The sequence below is a fragment of the Strix aluco genome, chromosome 1 (assembly GCF_031877795.1).
Source record: "Strix aluco isolate bStrAlu1 chromosome 1, bStrAlu1.hap1, whole genome shotgun sequence".
NCBI classification, from domain to species: domain Eukaryota; kingdom Metazoa; phylum Chordata; class Aves; order Strigiformes; family Strigidae; genus Strix; species Strix aluco.
This window is the reverse complement of record NC_133931.1, coordinates 52,316,014-52,339,775: the sequence shown is the minus strand read 5'-3', so window position 1 is coordinate 52,339,775 and position 23,762 is coordinate 52,316,014. Positions and strand designations below refer to the sequence as shown.

At 38.4% G+C, this 23,762-nt stretch overlaps 1 protein-coding gene across 2 annotated transcripts in view; it reads left to right on the top strand.

Annotated features, from left to right (window-relative positions):
* GREB1L (GREB1 like retinoic acid receptor coactivator) overlaps positions 1-23,762 on the top strand; it is a 145,753-nt gene that overhangs the window by 98,500 nt on the left and 23,491 nt on the right. For both annotated transcript variants that reach the window (XM_074821019.1, XM_074821027.1), the window contains 12 exons: positions 732-869; positions 1,193-1,312; positions 3,028-3,165; positions 4,929-5,114; positions 9,785-10,111; positions 10,949-11,077; positions 11,667-11,801; positions 15,146-15,343; positions 17,227-17,407; positions 18,729-18,921; positions 20,291-20,424; positions 22,609-22,948. In XM_074821019.1, coding sequence (XP_074677120.1) covers positions 732-869; positions 1,193-1,312; positions 3,028-3,165; positions 4,929-5,114; positions 9,785-10,111; positions 10,949-11,077; positions 11,667-11,801; positions 15,146-15,343; positions 17,227-17,407; positions 18,729-18,921; positions 20,291-20,424; positions 22,609-22,948 — 2,219 coding nt within the window. The remainder of the gene's footprint in view (positions 1-731; positions 870-1,192; positions 1,313-3,027; positions 3,166-4,928; positions 5,115-9,784; positions 10,112-10,948; positions 11,078-11,666; positions 11,802-15,145; positions 15,344-17,226; positions 17,408-18,728; positions 18,922-20,290; positions 20,425-22,608; positions 22,949-23,762) is intronic.

Below are 23,762 nucleotides of genomic sequence, written 5' to 3'. Positions count from 1 at the left end.
TTTTTTTTTTCTTCTGCAAAAATTAGGCTCTGAAAAGGAATAAGAAGGAGCTCAGGAGTGTGAGGATAACTTCTTATGATCCTCTGTTGTTGTAGTTTCATTTTGTGGTGTGGATATAGTGTGTCCTGCCAGGGTGTTCAGGCTTACTGGGACTGGAGGATTGTCTTAGGCAGAGGTAGTAAAATTAAGCATGGTTTGCCTCAGTAATGCTCAGACCATGTATACTTTACAGCAACCTGCCCTGTCTTCCCTGCCCAGTCTCCTTTGCTAAGGCTTTAGATGAGAGCCCTGTAGTGAATTACTATGTATGGCACATGGACGACTGGGGAGAAAATATATAGATGCTCCAAAGTGGCTTAGAAATTTTTACAAATTGAATTCATGATGTACATTTTTTAAAATTTTCAGTGTCTAAAATAACGTGTCACAAACTTCCCAATAATTTTTGTGTGTGTGCAATTTTCTGTTTTATTCTGGTGGGGTCTGTTTTGGATTCTTCTTCATCCTATCATCCCCACCCTGAAATCTGGAGACCCTGTTTCAAGGTTAGGATTTTGCAGCCTGTGCACAAATTATTCTCTGACAAGTACACTTCATGCTTTTCCTGGAGCATGTTTCTTTCAGTCATGCATCTTGCCCTATTCTTTTGTGTCTGCATGTGGCTGTATTATTTTGTTTGTTTGTTTTGAAGATTGTCTCAAGCCACACACTCTGTATTTTATTATACTCAGCTCCTCTTTCCCTGCGTGCCACTGATGTTGCTAATGGAAACGCTAATGGAGGAAGAAATAATGTATTGAGTTCTACAGTCTCTCGGCCAATGCCTCACTCAACATCTCCAAGTCCTGGCTGTGCAGCTGGAGACCAAGGTAAAAAAAACCTTTTATTTTAAGCTGCACTGGCTGTTGACCCTGGAATTGGTGATTTTATTCTTCTTCCCATCTGTTTCTACAATTCAGTCTTTACAGATCCATTTGGTTTTTGGCATGACCTTTAATGATAATACTGTACTTTTTAACACAGTTAGCAACATTTTTCACATCATAGTCTGGCTTCATGTAAATCTAGGCGTAAACCTGTGGTGCTCTGTGACATGATACCAGCTCAACACCAATGTGAAGTGGAAACGTGGGCTGGAATCTGGTCATTTGGGAGGATGGAGTTTAGAATTATTTTTTGCTTTCCTTCTCAGCATCAATGTCCAGTTCTGGACCACCAAAGAAACGTCACCGGGGATGGTCTCCTGGGTCCCCAGTCCCTCCTCCTGGTTTAGCAGCACCTGTTCCTACAATTCGGCCTTCGTCAAGAACAGGTAAAACTCGAATAATACAGAGGTGTCATTTGTAAAAATCTGTACTCAGCCAGACCAGTAGTCCTGTGCTGCTTCTCTGTAGTGTTGCACAGAAGACATAACAGAGCTTGTTGAAGTAGTTAAGGACATGATGGAGAGTTTTTCAGATGCCCCAGAAAAGCATTCATGATTGCCTGGTCCTTGTTGCCATAATCTAAGATGGGACACAGGGAAAGTGAAACTATTGGGGGAGAGAGTGGAAAGGACAGATGTGAATAATAATAACAAAAATCCAAAGCTATCTAAATCCCCCAAATGTATCTCAGTTCTAAAATTGTGCAGGTGTATGGAAATGTGAACGTATTTCAAGGATTTTCATTAGTCTTCACCTTGAATGTTCTGTCTCAGTCTGGTGTGGCAAGCTACAGAAACTGTACACTCTGTTCCTGCACAGGAAAAATGGCTTTATGTAATTTTGGCTTAACAAAGGACACTGACGTCCACTGGATCATCTTCAGTTAAAAACATAAAGATTGTGAGACCAAATCTCTATTGTGCATGGAAAAGCTGTAGGAGTGATATGTAACATCATGATATGAAATAGGATTAATTTTGAGTATGTGTGAATACTCATCAATATCCATGTAGATTCCTCTTTATAATAACTATTAATAAAACTATCCACTATTTAAACACTTTTCAGTTGTGGGATTCAGTATACTTTGTAAAGGGGAATAAACAATTACTTATTCCTGTCTCTATAGAGTGAGAGAATAAACACAAGGAAGAAAAAAAGTCATTTGTCAACATGCACAATGCATTTTTAACTGCTTTGGAGGGCTTGGTTTTGAGATATTTTTGAATTAATTTTCAGAGATACTCATCATAGGAAGAAGGGCCTACATGTGCAGGCCTGCCTACTTGAGCACCTGAAATCAGCTTTTGTAGGTTTCTAGCTTCAGACACCTGCTGCAGATACGTGATATAAGGCAATTCCCCTCCTTTTTGTTGAGTTTGTCTCCACCAATCTACTACCTCTGCTGTGTACTCCATTTTCCATGAGTCTTTTGGATAAACAGCTTCCACGACTAAAACATATGCATTCATTCACACTGCCTTTGATGCTTTTCTGTTGATGGCATTGTTTGAAAAATCTGTTGCAAGCGACCAAATGAAGTCCAAGAAATTTCTGAAGCAGACCTCACACTGAAACCTGATTACAGATTACAAAATTCTTGCATTTTGTTTCTTTTACTTGTGAAAGCTGCTTTTGCTCTTTCATGAGTAAGGCCTAATTTTTATTCTTGTAGCAACTAAGGACAGCTTTGAGATTTTGTCCTGGTTTTGTTTTTTTTATCTACATATATTCTAGGTCAGAAGTCAGAGCAGTCTCTTCCCTTATATTGAGAGGCAGTATTGAGAGGTAGCCTCTGTCTTGGAGGTGGCCTTTTGGCTTAGTACTTGGCTTTGTTTAAAGATGCATATGCAAACCTGTGTTTTCCTCTCTTGTTCCCACCAACAATACAGTGGTCAGAAAAAGTTTTATTTTAGGGGTGGGGCTACAGGAGGGTATAGGCTCTTAATTTAAATTACTTAAAACTATAGCAGGAAATGCAGAGACCTTTTGAATTTTATTACAGTTTGTGATCTGCAGTAATTTTTTTTATTTGTTCATACGGCCAAATCACAGTATGACCCTTTTAGTAATGGAAGCTTCTCTTTTCTTTATTTTATAGAGCCTCTTTTGTCAGTCCCAGTTCCTCAATCGATGTTAACTGGAATTTTACAGCCTCAACCCATCCCAGCAGGGGAGACTGTAATAGTTCCTGAAAACCTACTGAATAACTCAGGAGTCAGACCAGTGATTCTGATAGGTAAGTCTTACACTGGGGAATCAAATGATGTGTTTTGAACAAATACATGCTCCCCTAGGAGAAGGGGTTTTTTGGTTTCTTTTTGTTGGTTCTGGCATTCAGTACAATATGAAGTCAGTTTGTCATGGGTAGTTTACTTTAGTTGCTCAACATTTAAAATTGGAAATTAGGCCATTTCTGCAGAACCTGATTTACAAATGGGTCATGACTAGGTCAAATTTATACAAGACCTCTGGCAAATTGAAGTTTTGTACAAATAAGATTTTTGTAAAATCCAAAAATAGAAATATTTCCATGTAATGAAAATAGCTTTCCAGTGTAAACAACTTACAAAACATGCAAATATTTCCTGCAGCATTTATAGTCCAGATCTTGAAGCCCAGGGATTCTGCATGAGAACCAGAAAAACTGATTTGAACTGAGTAATCAGAAGTAAATCATACTAACTTTTTGTCTTTTATAGTCCATACTTCTTGTAAGCAACTGAGATAACAGATCAGGCTTTTAAAATCATTCAGCTGTATAAAGTACATTGTTAACCCTTAAAAAGACATTGCTTTTACTGCAGAAGTATGACTCATAATGTGAATATCCCTTTCAATCTGAGCTATTTGGGCATACTATATAATAAAAGATGGGTCAGCTAGTACTGCCAAAATTTTGATGAGTGATTTTTTTGACTCTAAATTTTTTCTCAGTCCAGCATAGTACAGATGGTTGTATAAAGTAGCTCCAGTGTTAACAGAACATGCCTTTCAATACAATCTGTGGAATAATTTATCATTCCTGAAGAAATGGAGAAGTTCTCCAAATCCTCAGTTGCACAGATAATCATAATACACACAATTCCCAGAGAATTAACAGGACCATCTACACTTGTAAATCCATCAAGGATAGGGTTACACTTCTTCTGGTTTGTTTTGCTTAGTGTTGTTTCCTGGAAGCCTATTCTAAAGCTCTAGCATGGTGCTCTAACGGTTTTCAGAGAAACACCTCCTTATTAAAGATGAGGGTGCCTACACTCATCAGCTTAAGTGCAAACTGAATGCAGCCCTTAGGCTCTTGGAGAGTTGCCAGTGAAGTCCTCAGTTAGGCTAAATGTTAGTGGCCCTGAGAAACAGCATCCTATTAATAGTACAGAACCAGATGTACCCAAATGGATGTGTTTGGCAAAATCTGTGTGGAAATTCTTTTAAAATGAAAACATTCTCAAGGAAAAAAGAAGTTAGCCTGTGGTCATGTGCTTTACCTTACAGAACAGCATGTTTAGTTGTTGATGTTTATCTAACCTGTTTATGAAAACAGAATGGAAACGTCACAAAAAATTGAAGTCAATCACAGCAATACCACAGTGGCTGAATGAACGCTGATGTGACCTACGCTGCTTTTGTTATGTTAAGATTAATGTACTTTTGCTTCCATTGATTTCTCTTTTTTGTACACTATATTATGGAGAATCTGTATTTAAGGTCAGGGTAAGTCCCAAATAGGTAATATTCCCATCTGTATTTGGATAACAATAATTATCCTGGTGGTATGCAGTTACTGTTAGTTTTTGCAAGTCTGCGTGATCACTTGTAAAATACAGCAAAGGATCACTGACCTATCATCTCGTTTATTTTGTAAGCAATTATAATGCCAAGAACAGTCACTGATGCAGTATATTTTGCAAGATAATATTAAGAAGTTTGAAAATGTATACATGTGCAAGATGTGGCATATTTTGTGAATTTCTGGCTGGGTTTTTGTTTCTTTTATCAAAGGTTATGGCACTTTACCTTATTTCTATGGAAATGTCGGTGATATTGTTGTAAGTCCCTTGCTGGTGAATTGCTACAAGATTCCACAGCTGGAAAACAAGGATTTGGATCTTTTGGGTTTGACCAGCAGTCAGCTGCTAAGTGTGGAGAATATGATACTTTTAACTATTCAGTATCTTGTCCAACTAGGTAAGCAATTTGTCATAAGCGCTTGTTTTTATTTGTGATTGTCCTTTTTTCTCCCCACCCTCTTTATGTCCGTTTCAGAGCCAATTTTCTGACTATTTTTGTGTCTGGAAGAGGTAAGTGGCTCCATCTAGTGTGTGTGACTTTGCTACTTTGTTCATCAGACTGAAGAAGTGAAGTGAATTTAAAGGCTGATACTGCTTCTGCTCTCCATATGGGGATTGACCAGGTCACCTTTGTGAAAATGGATTTGCAATGCAGATAACTCATTTGCTTAGGGTATCAAACCATCAGTTATCACAGCTCGTTCTAAGGACACTCAGTCTGTTTTATTCAGTTTTGTGACAAATGCTGGCAGATGTGTGATGGTCATCATTGTTCTAGTGACAGCACCGTTTACATGAAAACCACATTTGTTATTCAGACTAAGGCAAGTGATTCCGTGAATATCTCATTCTTGTAAATGTTTTTGAAATGGACTCTTTGCAAGTTTGAGAGCCATCGAGCAAACGGCATTTTCTTTCTCTGATTGCAGGTCCAGATGTTTTTCCCTACCTTAGAGTAAAAAGCAGCAGTATTAACAGTAAGGTTTTAGAAATTAAAGAATAATACAGGATAGTGTTGGGAAACTTCTCACAGCAGTCTCAGTCTTAACTTCTGTATTTGAAAAGATGCTGCTTATCATGGAGGAGTGTGAAATGACTTTTGTGAAGAGCACACTGCTTTTCCTGTACTGGGTTTCTGCTAGGGCATCTGTAATACCTAATGGTATGAAATGTGCAAATGTTTCAAAAGAAGCACAACTGGTGATAACCCTATAATTTGGGAAGCAAATGTGCTCTCTGCAGGTTTCACCCATGGGTTTTTAATGCTTTGCTCTTCTCCCTTGATGCAGTCCTGTTACAGACAGGAAGGAGGCCATCTTCTCTGTAGTAATACTAAGTGACCTGTTTGCTTTATTTATCATTCTCTGCCTCAACAGTCCATTGGTTGCCGTGTTAGAACTGACAGAGAGTTTCTTTATTTTTTACAGGCTGAGTGTTTTTCTGTTGCCCTTCTCTCAGTGGGCTTAAATTTGTTGTTTGAGCTTTTCATCTTCATTGGAAAGTTTGTAGAGTCTGCATGTTAAAACCAGCTGCTTCAGTTCTGGATCGATAGAGGCAGCTTGCAAATTTCCCTCAGAGAAACATGTAGCCAGCTGATACAGCATGTCCAATTAAACTATTTATTGAAACTTATCAAGTCAGTGAACCACACTCCATGAGCAAATCCAACCTTAGTCTATACTTGCTGCAACCTAGAAGAGGCTTCATGCAAAGCTTCTGGAACTGAGCTGAGCTGTGTCTAGTGGGCACCCTGCCTTCAGTATAAAGTTGTTTGTTCCCTTGTTAGCAGGTGTTTAGTTTGGCTTTTTTTCTTAGCTGTGCAAAGCTGGATTGTTTTCCATTTGGCCGTATGTGGATGATGGGTGTCAGCACTGTAAGATGAAAGAGCCTAATGAGGAGAAAAGTAAAAACATTCTGCAGAGCGTGGGGATCAAAACATGTTTGCTGGTTTGAATATTGCTACAAGTTTAAAACTGTTGGAATTGTGACAGTTGCGCTGAACTTAGCCTTTATCACATTTTGTAAAATCAAAGCAGATTAAAGGTGGTTGGAGGGCAGCCAACTTCAAAAGTTTTTGACGAGGAGAAGAGACAAATACGCACATAAATTAACAGTTTATTCATGTGAGCCTCTTTTTTTCTTGAGAAAGTAGGACTAAAAAGTTATTCTTTTTTCCAGAGTATATTGTGAAAGAGCAAGATAAAGGCAAAGATAAAAAAGCAGACAGAAGAATGAAATAACAAGTCTTGCCTAATTCTTTTAGATCTCACTACTTGTACAGAATATGTTTGCAGATGATTGTGATCACAGATCATAAGAATATTATTTATGAAAGTGCTCTTTTTTTGAAAAAAGATATATCTGAGTATTCCTTTCAGTTTCCCTGTAAGATTATGGCAACATTATTAATTGTAGGATAATGCTCTTGTGTTTTCAGAAATCAGTTGAGCAATCTCACAATGATATTACAAATTAAAGCAACCAAAATAAGTGCATTTCCAATGCTTTCATTTTAAACCTACTATGAAGACTATACTCAGTTAAAGCTGTGATTGTGAGCCATAGCATTGCTATAAATAAATTCCACTGACTGTCATAAAGGAAAAAGTAAAAAAAGATCGAGGTGTGTTTGATTTCAGTGGGTTTTTACAGTCTGTCTCCTGTACTTATTCAGATTTCACATTTGTTATCTTTGGCAGCATTCATAGTGAAGTATTCTCAAGCTTTGTTTTTATACCTCAAAATGCCGTATGGGTTACATTCTGTCATTTGTAATCATCTGCTTTTTACTGTTACTACAAACACAATTCCATCCTATGTAGTGCTAAGGTCTGTGTTTTGGTTTTTCAGCTAGAAGAGATTTCTGGACCTTCTGTTAACTACCTGTTTAGAATTATATAAAATCATTCTCCTTCCTCTTGTTGTGGTACACTTGAATTGCTTTGACTATGTGTATGCCATGACACCAGAGGTGTTTTGTAGGTTCAATATTTGAATGGAAATGCAGACTCAAGGCAGGAACAAGCCTCTGTCTTCACTGGAAGGGATATTCAGACACTCAAATCAAGAGGTTATCAGAGCAATTCTCCTGGTCTTAGGTGGTTGGAGGAGTAGACGCCATGAAATGTGTCTACCCCAAATTTGAATATGTTGTCTTAAACTATAGGTGCTTTTGGAAGCATAACTATGTTCATAAGGTCTTTTTCAGATATTAGTCTTTTATGGTATTACTTGTTTTGCAGTTTTGTTTTCTGAAGTCAAGATGATCCTTTGCATACTAATTTCTGTAGAGAAGCTTCCAAATATTCCCTTTTAACCTGATAGATTCCTGTATATGTATTTATGAAACTGTTCACAATCAAAATCAATATCTATCATTTTGTCTTCCATCTCATCCGATTTTAGTTCCATTATTTTTCTGGATAGTTCTGAAGAAAGACTGCTGTGAGTCAGGCCTGCTATTAAACACTTGATTAATATAAAAATATTTCCTAATCAGTGACTTTTTGATAACTATTTTTTAAAGTTTTTCTCTTATAAATCATCTGAATGAAATTCTGTATGTTCTTATACAGAAGTCTTTCCATCTGTACAATTATTTTCATTTTCTTGGATTCATGATGACCCCTGTGTCTAGAGCCTGTCTCTTAAGTAACTTTCCTCAATCAGAAAAAGCTTGCTTTTATTTCTTTTAGTGTATAACATCTTTTTTGTTGTGGTTGATATATTGTAAATAGAATTTATTTCTACCGAAGATTTATTTCTGTCAATAAATGTCTGGTTTTTTCTGTTTCGAGATCTTCAAAGACCTAGAATGCATGATGCTTTCTTAGAAGGGAAAAGCAAATATATTTCCAAAAAAGAGAACGATAAAGAGAGAATTATGCCCATGCTGCATTACATTAGACTCATCAGAACTTTTCCGTTTGCATCAAAAATGAAAACAGCTTTGCATCTACAAGTCTATAGTTGTCCTACCATCCTATGGTACTTGAATGGTGATACTCTCCATATGTTACTTCTCAAAAAGGCAAAATGACAACAGGCGGCAGTTTTTACAGATTCTGTACTATAGATTGTTTACCCACTCCCTGCCCTGCTTCTCACACAACCTTTCTGTCTGCTTTTTTTTTCACTGTCCTTTTTCCTTGCTGTCTTTGGCCCTGAGAGAAAACATAAAACCAAAACCAGCATTTCACATATCTCTGATATTTAAGCCCCCCCTTTTTGTCATAGAAAAGCAAGCTGCTGAAGTGTGAAGCTGTCTCCTTTGGCACTGACATGAGATCTTGGCAATTTAAGTTACAGTTACTTTTTACTCTGTATTCGTGAATATTTTCTGTTCCTGAGTGTCTTTGACAATGAGACAAATCTTACTGAGCAAAATGTTAATTGAAGCTGAGTTGGGGGACTGATGCTAAGATAGGATAGCTTATATTTCTATTTTCCAATTCAAGTTCACAATACAGTTTGCAAAGTCTGAGGAATGTAAATCTAAAGTTGCATATACCTCTTTACATTAGAAGTTTGAAGATTTGCTAAATTAGTCTAATTTAATTAAAGTAAAAGAAGACATTAAACATGTTTATTTGTATCCATGCTTAATTTACTAGTATGGGTGATGAGAAAAAACAAAATGAAGACCTCTTGACAGACTTTCTTATACTGCATGGCTGCGATTAGACTGCAAGGATAAGCATTTGGGGTTTCTGTTGTAAAAACATATGGAGGCTACATGATTAATCCTTCTGTTTCAGGCAAAAGGCACGTATTTTTCCCACTCCCTTGTGTGTCCCACTAGTTTCTGAAGGTAGAGAAGCTAGGAGTGAGATGGAATACCACATTGTTTAAAAAATAAAGTAGTAAGGGAGATGGTGGGAGAAAGAGGCTTCTAATATGAAAAATGAAGAATAAGCCATGTGGGTAGATATCCACTGAGTAGCAAGTGGGTTTTGTAAAAGTAAAAAATATGGTGAAGGAGCTTGTCAGATCAAGACAGACATGATTATTCCCGGTTCAATAACATTTTGATACGAGATACTGTTCTTCTGTTTGCTTTCAATGTAGGTCCTGACCAGATACCCCTGAGGGAAGAATTTGAGCAGATCATGTTGAAAGCTATGCAGGAGTTTACTCTCAGAGAGCGATCCTTGCAAATGAGTGCACAGTGTATCTCTGTGTCACCAGGTCAACTCCCTTGGCTTGCTAGGTTAATCGCCAGCGTGTCCCGGGACCTCGTGCATGTGGTTGTTACCCAGAATTCGCTGGCAGAGGGCATCTCAGAGACCTTGAGGTCTCTCAATGAAATGAAACATCAGCAAAAGCTACCAGATTATGTAGTTGCCATTTGTGCATCAAAGATAAGAGGAAATGAATTCTGCGTAGTAGTCCTAGGTGAGTATATTTGCAGTATGCTTCAAATACCAATGCAATTTTGCTGAATTAATTTTCTTGAGTCGTTGGTCCAGCTTTTAAATACCTTTTGTTCTTTTTACTCTCCTTTGCATTGTTACACTGCAATGTCACGATTTACTATTCCTCTATCAAGACCTGGAGTACTGATATCCATGAGGATCTAGAAAAATAGCTGTATGCTAGTCATTAATACTTCTTGAGAGGCCTGAGAATTTATTGTTTGTGTGGCTACCTTAGAAGTGACCTAGTGACGAAATAGTTGGTTTGTCTTTCTCTGCTTTCTGTAACAGCTGTGCTATTTTACATGGCAATATTGGATTGACCACAGTCTTCTGCAGACCACTGTAAAACAGAACATCCTTTTTATCCTTTTTACCATGTTGATTTTCAGATTTCTCATTGGTGCGTGCATGAGTGTGTCTGGATGGAAGTGAATTTTGACTAGTCATCTTTCCTTTGTAGGCAGATAAATCAGTAATGTCAATTTTTTACTTTTTTTCACACTAGGGATAATTACTTTTTCATATTTACACAGAATCCTCCATCCCATCTAGGTACAAATACTTATTTTTCATATCATTCATCACCCAAGTGTGCAAAACTATGGGCAACAGCTTGCAAAGGATGTGCTAAACCGATATAACTGATTCTCCTGTCACTAGCAAAATAGATTTGAGACTGCTCTCCCAGTCTACTGAGTAGTGGAGAGATCCATGACTGAAGATCAGCATGCCTCACACTTCTAGGATGAAAAGGTTATGTTGATAGTGCACTGTATTAAAGATTGCTCTCACTTTTTTCTCCCCTTTTCTCCAGGTCAATATCAATCTAGGGCACTTGCAGAAAGCATGCTCACCACCAGTGAATTTTTAAAAGAGATCAGTTACGAGCTCATCACAGGGAAAGTTAGTTTCCTGGCATCACATTTCAAAAATACATCTCTAGGTGAGTGATCCTAAGAAACAGAAGTTCTAGCCAAGACAGTAATTTCTTTTGGGTCGGTGTGTCTCCTGTTCAGCGTTTAAAGCTCACACAAACACAGCTCTGCCCTCTTCACCAAGAGGCATTCTTTCCTTCTCTCCATTCACTGTATGTGAAGGAGCGCTCATCTCCTTCACCCGTGCACTGCGAGTTACTCATCCTGTGGCAACACATTTTTAACACTGTTTATACTGCTGAATGTGACGGCAGGGCACCCATAAGTGCATGAGTCTTTTCTTGTTTGTGCTTTTAGCACAGGTTTTTGATGTTTTACAGTGTGTGTTTCTTTGTAATCATCAGATGTCACCGCAAGCTGTAAAGGCACAGAGCTGATATTATTCAGCTGTGCTTTCTTTTCTTGGAATTCATTCAACTGGCAAATCAGTAAATAAAAGAGAAGAATATTCCCCCTCCCTCTCTTCCATATATCTCCAGTCCACTGCCCCTTCAGAGATTCGACATCAGCTATGTGAGAACATGTGTGTATGTAATGTTCTACATCATTTGTCTGAAACAGCTTCCAGATAATTTGGTGTTGCTAATTCTTATATAGGTGATGATTTGGACAAGCTGCTGGAGAAAATGCTACAGCAGCGAGGGGAAAGTGTCATTATTCCTTTTAATGGAGATGTTAGCGAGTGTGTGTCATCTCAGGAGGCAATCGCCATGGTTTCTACGCAAGAACCAGGTAGCTTTTTTTACATGCAAGCTGTGAAATAAGTGAGTAGTTTGTTAAATGTCAAAATGCATGTGTCTCAGAAGAGTCTGAGGGCACAGCTGCCATCAGTGTGCCAGCTTTCAGATATTAATACTGCCAGCTGAATGTCTCAGACAGAAAATCTCTGTAGTAACCTTCAGCAACTTTTTTCCCCTGTGTTTTATAATTCCTTAGCTAAAATATGGGATCTTCTGTTATGCACTAGGCAGAGTAGAGAAGATGTTCCTTTGTAACGTTGGCAGCGTGGACTCATCTCACCCTTTTGCACCTAGAAAAGGAATGTAACCTTGGGCGTAAGGCAGAGAACTGTGTTCTCATTCTGAACTCCCCAGGTGTCTTCCTGTTTCTTAACTTCGATATTCCTCACTTTCCACATGTAAAATGGTAATAATATGTACTACAGACTTGTGCTCTGAGGCTTAAGCTTTGAGAGAAAGTATTTTAAGATCTGGGACTGAAAATGCTAAGCAAGTGTAATGTATAATTTTCTTATTTGAGATGTGTCTTATTCCATGTAATGTGATGAGATACCTAGGTGCAAAAGATGAGCTGGGATTGCCTGCCTAGAAATGCTAATTGTCATTTTCCATTTTTGGAATTCTTTCATTATTTAGACTTCTAACCATACTTTCCTTTTCATATGACGGTAATGGTAAAAGATGCACTCATCTGTTGTGAACACTGAGATTCTTTTAGGTCTAGTATCAAAGCAAATTCAACCTCCGGTAAAGGTTTTTCACTGTGATAGAAAGGTATGCTCATGATTTATGGTATTTAGCTTAAATGTATCATCCCAGTGTTAGATCTGAATGAAAGCAAGGTGGTTTATAGTCTCCACATGGATCAGGAGATCCCATTAGGAAGGCTGCCAGATACTTTGTTCTGGCACCCCCAGAACAACAAGTCTTGAGCTTCCTCACAGGATTAATTTGAAGGAAGAATGATCTTTTGATTCTGTTATTTTTTTTTTGTTCTTACTATGTAATGATGCGCAGCGGTCCTTTCTTAAACCTTCATGTTTTCTCAAACAATTATTCTGAGCTAGTTCTGTCTTTAAAATATGGCTGTACAATGATTGAAGCTACTGGGAATCTGCCTGAATTAAAAAAAAAAAGGAGAGGTAAGTCTCCTAGGCAGTGAGAGGGGACCATTGTCCTGTAGTAGATCTACAGAAATAAACACTGAGGCAGGTCTGAGCAGGAGATAAGTGCACACACGCAAACACAAATGTGTCTATATAAAAGTAACATACCGGATTTTTGCCCCAAACACCTTCCAATTTTCATTTAAATTGCAAGATTTTATGAAGTGGCTTATTACTTTAGAAAGCAACAATAGTTCTTGTGTATTAATTTCGCAGTAGGTTTGGATTTTTTCTTTTCTTTTTTAAGAAATTTTCCTTAGGTAATTTTTATGATAAGCAGTCCATTAATCAGAATTTAATTTGTAGTAGAAAAACTGACATAAACAAAAACTGCAATGGCATTACAGGATTTAATTTGGTAATCTGCAAGTAGAAAATATGCAGGGGCTAGTGAAACATGGATTGTTGGGCATAGAATTTACCTACTGGAAATACTGAAGTAAAGGAACATATTTTTATTTGAGGAAACATGAATGCTCTGGTACGTGCCTATAGAAAGCAAAACTCCAATCCCACAGTTCTCTTTATTAAGTTCAAATAAATATGAGACTAAAATTTTGTTTAAAATCAAGAAACCTCCAAACAAATAAATGCTCCCCCCCACCCCAGTACTTGAGATTTATTGCCTAGGCATGTTGCCCATCTTCCCTGTGCAGTGTATCATAGAATCATAGAATAGTTTGGGTTGGAAGGCATCTTTAAAGGTGATCTAGTCCAAACCCCCCTGCAATGAGCAGGGACTTTTTCAACTAGATCAGGTTGCTCAGAGCCCCATCCAACCTGGCCTGGAATGTTTCCAGGGAGGGGGCATCCCCAACTTCTCTGGACAACCTGTTCCAGTGCCTCACCACTCTCATTGTAAAAAATTTCTCCCTTATATCTAGTCTGAATCTACCCTCTTCTAGTTTAAAATCTTTACCCCTTGTCCTATCACAACAGGCCCTACTAAGAAGTTTGTCCCCATCTTTCCTGTAGGCCCCCTTTAAGTACTGGAAGGCCACTATAAAGTCTCCCCAGAGCCTTCTCTTCTCCAGGCTGAACAACCCCAACTCTCTCAGCCTGTCCTCATAGGGGAGGTGCTCCAGCCCCCTGACCATCTTTGTGGCTTCCTCTGGACCTGCTTAAGCAGGTCCATGTCTTTCTTATGCTGGGGGCTCCAGAGCTGGACACAGGACTCCAGGTGGGGTTTCACAAGAGTAGAGAAGAGGGGAAGAATCCCTCCCTCAACCTGCTGGCCACACTTCTCTTGATGCAGCCGCAGATACAGTTGGCTTTCTGGCCTGCGAGTGCACGTTACCAGCTCATGTTGAGCTTTTCATCCACCAGTACCCCCAAGTCCTCCTCTGCAGGGCTGCTCTCAGTAATTACTATTAGTCAGTATATAGACATACGGCTATCTCAGTGCTGACTTAGAGCGGGGCTCAGTACTTCAGAGGAGAGCTGATGTACAAATGAACTCCAAACTGACCTGCCGTCCTGTTAGAGTCTTTTTGGCAAGGTCACCAATGCAGGCTTAGTTTCCTCAGAATAATAGGTGTGCGGGCACTCATGCCATTGTGCCCTGAGCACAGCAACCTCAGCACTCAGCAGCCTCAACACCCATGGCTGGTTCTCGCAGCAGGAGTGAGGAAGGGGTGTTCCTGAAGCAGTGCAAGTTTCAGGAGGAGATCAGAGCTATGTGTGTATATGTATATACACACAGGCACACACATTTTTTTATATATATACACATTATATATATATTTTTAATACGTATACGTGCATGCATATTATGTACGTGTTGGCTCATTTAACAGAATGCATTTCACTACATTAGCATTGAGGCTTCCTTGGGTTGCACTGCGAAAAATCCTCAAAAAACCTAGCGCATTTAAAAAATGGGCAGTGCTGTACTTGAGGTCTGATATGTTTTGATCATATTTTGATCAAAAAAAGGAAGTTGACATTTGTAATCTGTACCCATTTCTGAGAATCTAAATCACTTGTATCCCTCATCTGGGTGGGATGTGACACCAGCTCTCTAGAGTGTTGAGATTTATTCTGGTGATAATGACTTTTTTTCTTGTAATAGAGGGTAGGCTATTTGGAGGGTCATGCTTATTGGGGGGGTGGGAAAGTAAACATGTTTCTTGTTGTGTTTTGTTTTCTTTTTCAAACAAACACACTCTAGATTTGGATGTTGATACCTTCCAAATTTACCAGCCACAGCTTACAGTTGCCAGAAAGCTCTTGTCCCAGGTTTGTGCTATTGCAGACAGTGGCAATCAGAGCCTGGATCTGGGCCACTTCAGCAAAGTAGACTTCATCGTTATAGTTCCCCGTTCAGAAGTTCTGGTGCAGCAGACGCTTCAACGGATTCGACAATCAGGTAAAAGGGAGGGGAGGGAAAAGAGAGTGTTAAACCCAAGTATGTGATGTTATTACATCATATCTGGTATAAATGGAGAAATTGCTTCAACATGTATTTTGCATGTCCAATATTATCTCCATTAGTTGATATCATTGATGAATTCTGAATATCTTCCTTTCATAAACTGGGCCCAAGCTGTGCCATGTAAGTGGCAAAAGAAATTGCCATATTCATGCAGGTCGGAGTGATGTATGACCTGGAGAAGCATTCAGCTGTCAAGAGAGGGAGGGGGTGAGCAAATGCTCATCCACTTCAGATCTTTCATCCCCTAGACCTGTTAGTGCCATTTGTTCAGGTACATATTTGTGCATATGCTCTCATATGTATTAGCACAGATGTATGAGCAGGAAGCTCACTTATTAAGTAGATAAATGCCTGAGTAACACATGCACATTGGCAGACAATAATTGCCATGCTGATTCAGATGGTGAGTTTTCTTGTGGGGGATCCTGTGTCTGACTGTGGCAGGTACCAAATGCTTCAAGAGGAACAAGAAAGCTTTAGTGGACAGGTTATGGAATATGTCTCACTTGAGATAACTCCCTCTGTTGTCCACTCTGTTAGTGACTGACGTGTATCCAGAAAAGCATAAGTGATTCTCTGTGGAGAAAATTACTGTCTAATAGAACTAAGTACTATCCATACAGATGTTTGGTCCTTTTTAACTCTTGAACTCTGATACCTGGAGTAATGAAGTCCTTAGGATAGTTGTGCATTTAGGATTTTTTTTTTGTCAGCAGAACATTTTCTTTTTCCTGCCTTCAGCTTTATCTAGTAATTCCTTGTCTTTGCATCTGAAGAACATGAATATGAGCTTCTGCTGTAATGCATCTATGAGTGGTTTTGGGTAGCTGTTGGCTTTTTCCCCTCTTATTTTCTGTTCTGAACTAAACAGTCCCACACTTTTTGGTTGCAGATATGCCGATATTGCTCAGTGTTGTGGTCCATCTCTGTTTTTTTTCTCTGCACTATTTTACTAGTAAAATGAAGATAATAAAATAGATTACTTGAAGTATGGGTTTCTTTTCCTTTCTAACATAACTTTATGGGGTTTTTTGTTCCATTCCTTATTTCTTCAGACATTTTATTTACCTAACTTGCTGCTACACTAAACCAGAGCTTTTCTGATATCTCTTAACAGGGTTTCACATTTATTTTATTCAAATGAATGTTTTTTTAATTTATTTTTATAATAATTTTTTAAAATCATTAAGATCCTGGCAAATACATAGTTGACCCACATTTTGCAGTGGCTTATTGCTACTTTAATTCAAATGGTGTTCAAAGCTATATACATTACATCATGCATACTTTGTGAATATGATGGCAATTGATCATTACAAAGACTGCTAGAGAGTGTTGTATTGACAGTAACATTGAAGCAGGGCATGAAAAAAAACATACGATATTAGTGAGTGTCAGTTTTTATATAAATCTATGATTTTTTGCAAAGGAAAGGTCAGGATAACTTTTTCTGACTCAAGCAGGATTAATATATTACCTAAATGTGGACAAGTTTGGCCTAGGATCATGGAGCACAGCCAACTGAGCACTGAGCTGGAAAATTTTGTGGAGGTCTGAAGGGTTTTTTTTTACTTTTGGTAATGTGAGAAGTCTTTGAAAGGTCTTCAGGTACTTTTTGGAGGAAATCCAGAAGCCAGGAAGCACATTTTGGGCTCCATTGTGAGAGAAAATGCATTCGGGTAACATCTTCTTACTAGGGTCTATCAGTGATTTGTCTAAGTCCTGATACTGGTGGACAAGTGGCAACCTACTGTTGGCACTTCGTTTTTGGATGCACTCAAAGGAAAAGGTGTTTGTTGTATTCTTCTTTCTGACAGGTGTCCTTGTGGACTTGGGCCTAGAAGACAATGGCACAGCTTATCAGAGGGCCGAGAAATACGTGGTTCGGCTAGACAATGAGATTCAAACAAAGTTTGAAGTTTTCATGAGAAGAGTGAAGCAGAATCCCTATACACTGTTTGTGCTGGTTCATGACAATGCCCACGTGGATTTAACAAGGTAGCTGTTTCAATCTACCAAAGGAAAACCATCCTCTCCCAGTATCTTTCAGTTAGGTTTTTCAAAAGACTTACATCTTAGACATCCTATGCTTTCTCTAGGCCTAAACCATTTTGTGCCTCAAAATCAGGAATAATCTTTTTTGCTTGCTCATGGTATTTGTTAACTAATTCTGATTAAGTTGAAGATAGGTGAGACTAGTTTCAGATTATTGGATCCTTAACAAGACTGACTGTTACCAGTATGTGCTATGGTACTGAAGGCCAGGAAGAAGCGCTGCATTTTGCAACTTTCTTTGTTGTTCTTGTCTTTTTTTCCTATTACCCTCCTTTTTCTCTACTCAATTCTCTCCCATGTTCACAAGCCAGTTGTTTTAATTTATGTTTTTATCCTTGATGATAGTGCTGTTTGTAGTATGAGAAGGCTTACAGACATTTAACTGCATCGTCTGAAAAATGCCCTAGCTGCTCTAAGAAAAGGATTTAAAAAACAGCTGTATTGGATTTTTCCAGCATTAGGTCTAAACACAACAACACATACGCACATGTTCAGAAGCATTTCTTCACAGTGAATCACAACTTTACTATGGAAGAAGAAAGAAAGAAATAAAGCTAATTATTCTGCTCCTGTTCCATGAGTAAACTGAGGAGAATAATCTTAATGTGATTTAAACATGGTGCATAAGGTTGTGGGATTCATTTTATGTTATTCAGAGATAATAATAAACAAAATACTTTCCTTGAAGGACAGCTGAAAATAGATAAAAGCAACATTCTTTCTACTTTATCCTCCCCATCACATTTTTGTTACTGTCTTTGCTGTACTCTGAATTTGGAATTCCTGAATATATCCTGGGGGTAAAGGGAATTCCAGGAGCTGGAAATCAGAACATCCGTAGACTTTCAGGTTCCCCAGACTTTTGGAAATGTGTTGTTTCAGGCTGGAAAATCCACTGGATTTTGTAAAATTGTTACTATAGCCCATCCCCACAGCTCATGGAACAGTGTTTCTCAGTGAGAGGGATTTCATCAGCTTTGGCTTATTTTTGGTTTCCTCCATCTGATGTTCTTTTAAATTGGCACACTAATTCACCTTCTCACTGTCAACAGATTTTGATCCTTTATTTATTTTTTTTCCCCTGTTGCCTGAGTCTACCCACAGAGAACACTCAAATGGTTTTGACATCTTTCCCCCTTCCAAAGAGATTTTTGAGCTGTGATTCTCAGTGCCATGGTCATTTGGGATTTTTCTGCAGGAAGAGAGTAATCTGTTGAATCTCAGGATGTCAGTAAGGCAATTCTTTGCATTCTTATTTCTGCAGTGCCATTTCAAGTTCCCTGTCACATGGTGAGCCTAGTCATGGTCTGGCTGATAGAGTTATTAATTGCAGAGAGGTCCTTGAAGCATTCAACCTCCTTGTTCTTCAGGTCAGCTCTTTTCCTTATGCCTTGCAAACGCAGCAGTCCAGGATCAGCTCTAGCAATGAGGTACATTGGATACAATTTGACACTGTGGTAAGTGTTTAATTGTTAACTTTAACTGTGTATTTTAATGTGGACTTCACACCTAAAGGAATCAAGCAGATGTGTATTAAAGAAAATTGTTAGAAGGGAGCTCTTTCTCTCCTGGAATTTGTTCTCTCAGGCTCCAGATACATAGCCCTGGGATGCTGATGGCAGAGGTAGCATTGACATTTAGGCCCAGGAACTACACGTCCAGTCATGTAGTATGAGAAATTACTTTCTATGCTCTAGTCAGACAAAGCTATATGGACATTCCATAAAGCTCTGGAGCTGGCTTTCCATTTTCAAGCAGTCTGACTTTTGACTGTAAGTTACATGTCGCATGGCCTGTCAAATCTCTTCATTACTTCTCTGGTACTAATAAAAGTTGTGTGCTAGGTTAACAAGTTACGGTGTAGTAGATGCTGTCATTGTGCAGAGAAGAGGTGGGAAAGGTCTGTTTGACATTCTGCTCCTTTAGCGTTTTTCACCATTTCAGCCAGCTGATTCTGAGGACGTTTTGACTAAACCAGCTTTAAAAATATCCTTTTCTCCATTGGTGTCTGTAAAGTGTCTTGAAGTGGTAGCTGTAAAAAGTAGTTAAACAGAATAGTGGAAATGAGGGACTGAATGAATATTCAAAGTTTGCTTTTTGGTTGATTGTTAACATAAACCAGTGTGGTGACCTGTAAAATGGTCTAGACAATTTTTTGTTTCTCAAAAGTAGAAACTCAGCCTCTTTCAGTCTTCTGATGAAAAAAATAATCCACAAAAAAGGGGAGTCTGTATGTGTTTAATTACATTACTAGTGTTTGTTTACTGGTGATGTAAATGCACTGGAGACCGTGCTGTGCTTCCAGCAAAGGCCTCATGAAATTTGAGGCAGCAAATATTCTTCCATTCTGATTGCTGTCTGCAGACATACATTCCAGCAAAGAAATTATTAGTTTCTGATTGCAATTAGAGATGTGTAGAATCTGACAATCAATATGAATTTTGGAAATTAATAATCCTTCTGTTTTCAGGTTCTGTTTTAAATAGAAATGAGATAACAGTAGATATAAAGTCAGAGATAGGGAGTCAGAAAATAATTAGCAGGATTCTAGAAACCCCCTGAAAACACGGGTAGGAGATATATTAAAAAATTTGCAAGGACATACGTCTGTCATTTCTAGCTCTAGACAAATAGTAAGTTAAGTAAAAAATGATTTACATTTTATTGTATTCTTTGAAACAAACAAATAGCATCACTGAGGGAGAATGAATGAAAAGAAAGGATACTTTGCTTTGGAAGATACTTTCCACTTATTTTTTAAATGGCAAAAGAAATTAAATTTGGATCCAATTTTCTTTATGTTTTTGCTATCTCTGTATGGAACAGGATGACGCAGCAAGTGAAGACAAGCTGTACTTTGGTTTGAATGAATACAGCAAATCCCTCCAATGGGGAGTCACAAGTCCCCTTTTGAGATGTGATGAAACCTTTGAAAAAATGGTCAACACACTTTTAGAAAGGTAAATTTGGAAAACATGGAAGCTTGGGATTCTGCTTAACTGGGATCTTAAGGATACAGTTATATTTATGAGCCCCATCACAGGGGGATGAAAACATGGTGACCTTTCATGTTGATTTTGGAATCTGTGAAGTATATGCAATTTTTATTTTTGTAACAAATTTAGTGGTGTAGAAGAAGGAGGGGATATCCTTCATTTGTACATAGTAGAGATTAGGCACATTCAGCGGCAGTCCAGGCTCAGCTATGCTGCTCTCTTTTTTTGGCTCAGCCCCCCCCTAAGCTAAGGAGGTACCAGAGGTTTAATAACATCACCACTTCTGGTGTCTCTCTTGCTGAGACTGCCAACAGTCTTGTCAGTGGTGGCCCAGGTGAGTGATGTCATTTCAAAAGCATCATTTTTGTTATTTCATTCATTGACTATGGTTATTTCATTCATTGACTATGGTTTTGGGTCCTGCAGCTCAGAGCCTGAAAGTGGCTTGTTAGTACCCTGCAGCTGCTTGAACAAGCTGCTTTCATAGCAAATACCCATGATATCATTAAATATGCACATTACAGGAATGAAAGCAATACTGTCGTTTCCAGCAATGTGGAGTTAATCATATGAGCAGGACAGATCCCTTATAACAGTTCAAGCTATGGTTTTCATTGGATTGTTCTGTCTTCAGTACCGTTTTTTCCTATTTTCTTTAAGTCAATATAATAATTGTAAATGTATCTATATTTACTAAATAAAATACAATATCAAGTGTGTTAAATTAGCAACATAAATTAATAAAGTACATCATTAATCATTAATACTTACTATATACAAATATGTAAGTAATGAATGTTATAAATAATAATAAGGTGAGTTAATCTTTAAATGTCAGTTCTTTAGGCTTTTCATAGTCTTTCTGGTCAAGTCCAATGAAAGAGATAGTGGTCACCATTGCTCTCTTTCTGTTCTTAAAATGTGGATGGGGAAAAGGATGAAGGAGGATTAATGCATGTGCAAATACTACCCTAACAGGAGGTTAGGATAAGACTAGAAACTGATGGGAGATGAACCTTTACCTTGGAGCCAGGATATGCTTTTGCATCACAGTTTATCAATTCAGCCTCTATTTTCAAGAAACTGAGTTATTCCATCTGGATGGGTGGCCCATACAAGCTTGCAAGCCTGAAAACAGTGCAGATATTTTGATATTAGAAGAAAGGTTCCATTTGGTTTAGTAGCAAAAGTGCAGTGGGTACTTTTATGGAAGGAAGAGTAAAAAGTGTTTTAAAATATTTATTGATTTAATGACTGGCTTATGGTATACACAGCGAGCTACTGTACCTACTCTTTAAGGACAGACACAAAATTTTATTCGAGTGGATCCCATATCATCTATTAAATTACTCAAGAAAGAGACCAGAGAAGTTTGGAACTTGTAGTTGTTTTAGTCATTTGGACTTCTGTGGTGCAAGACTCAAGGCATAATAGCGTAGTTTTTTTCTGTATTATGGTGTTGAGTGAACTGGTGGGGAATGTCTAGAAATGGAGTGCTTTTTTGCTTGAATAGGTTTTAAATTCTTTTTTCCTTAGCATTTTACTTTGTGAGCTCATATCTGTTGTCACTGCATGTAGCTGTTATAAGAGAAAAAGAAACATTGGCTATGTAAGTTAAAAGGCAAAATGGCAGTTCAAATTTGGCTCAGAGCCAGCAATCCCTATTGGTAAGTCTAACTTTCTGGTGGGAAGTTAAGAGATCTGAAATTATGAAGTACTTCTCCTGCAAACGACTTGAAACAGCAATGGTCCTCCAAGTTCATAGAAGAAAAAACTTGTGGACAGCAAAGCAATTATTAGCCTGTGCTCTTGGAGTGAACCAGATCTGAGATGATCCTTGTGTCCATCAGGTTAAAGATCTTTAGCTTATATTTTGGCCCAGATGAGGGTAACACAAGTTTATAAATCCTGCTGCTTGAGCACAGGACTTGGCTCTTCATCTTCTGCATTTGGACCATGTCGTATTAATTTACTTGAAACACAGTTAGATTTTGTGCAAAATTATTGTCCATGAAAATTGAAGGCTTCATTCTTTGAGCACTACTGGAAAAATTAGGCACTCCTTTACCACACAGTCCTGGTTTTTGGCTAATTTTCAGACATTACTGTGATTTGCACGTGCTAACGCAGAACTGTATCTCCTCAAAGGTACCCCCGGCTGCACAGCATGGTGATTCGCTGCTACCTTCTCATTCAGCAGTATTCCCAGGCTCTGATGGCTCTCACCACCATGGCCTCACTAAGAGATCACAGCACACCCGAAACGCTCAGCATAATGGATGACCTTATCACTTCTCCAGGAAAGGATAAGAATGGCTGCGGCCACATGCTTGTCATTAGGGTGCCGTCTGTGCAGCTAGCCATGCTGGCCAAGGAGAGGTTACAAGAAGTAAGAGACAAGTTAGGTCTGCAGTATCGTTTTGAGATCCTCCTTGGGAACCCTGCCTCAGAGCTTACTGTTGCGAAACACTTTGTGACACGGTTGAAGGTTAGAAGAAACTAAATATTTCTTTGTATGCCCATTGTAGTCATCTGACTGTCGTACACACTTTGTGTCCATTCTCACATGTTTTTAGGTTAATTATTTTATAGGAAAAGGTGCATGTTCTGTATCTGTCTCCATGGAATTTTACTGTTCTTTTGATGACCATAAACGATTTAGAAACTTGGAAGAAAATTGAGTTGTTACTGGCCCATGAAGTCAAACACTGGATGTTTTCTCTCTTGTTAAAGTTGAATAACAGCATGAGTCAGATAGGTTTCATCTCTGAATCTCAGAAAGCAGAGGACAGACCTCCTTAGACAAACTAATTCTTTCCACCAACTTATCTGTCTGTCTAGTGTATCTCTTGTCTGCTCTGTCCATCCATCTTCTGCCCTTCTGATAACGGGTAAAGTATTCTGTTTGTCATAGACTTCTTTTCTTAAACCACTGCATGCTGAAAGCCTCTCTGCACAACATATATGCACCAAGCTAAGCTTTTGCATGGATTTATAAGAGCATGGTTCAACTAGCCAAACCCACTTCCTGAATTAACCTCACTACATTAAACAAAGGGAAATGGATTTGCCTGCCTTAGGTACCACCTTAAAGGAATTCTGTTTGTCTGTCCTGATCCTTGCTCTAAACCTCACAGAGATGTTCATTTTCTGTTTCTACTGTGAGTTATCAGCATATTCAAAACCACACAAAAAAGGAATGAATTTTGTGAGCCTTTCGTAAAGAGCTCACCTACAACCAAAAGCAGAGAAAATGTCCTTTAAAGAACCTACCACCTCTGCTCCTCAAACCTTGCCTGCAG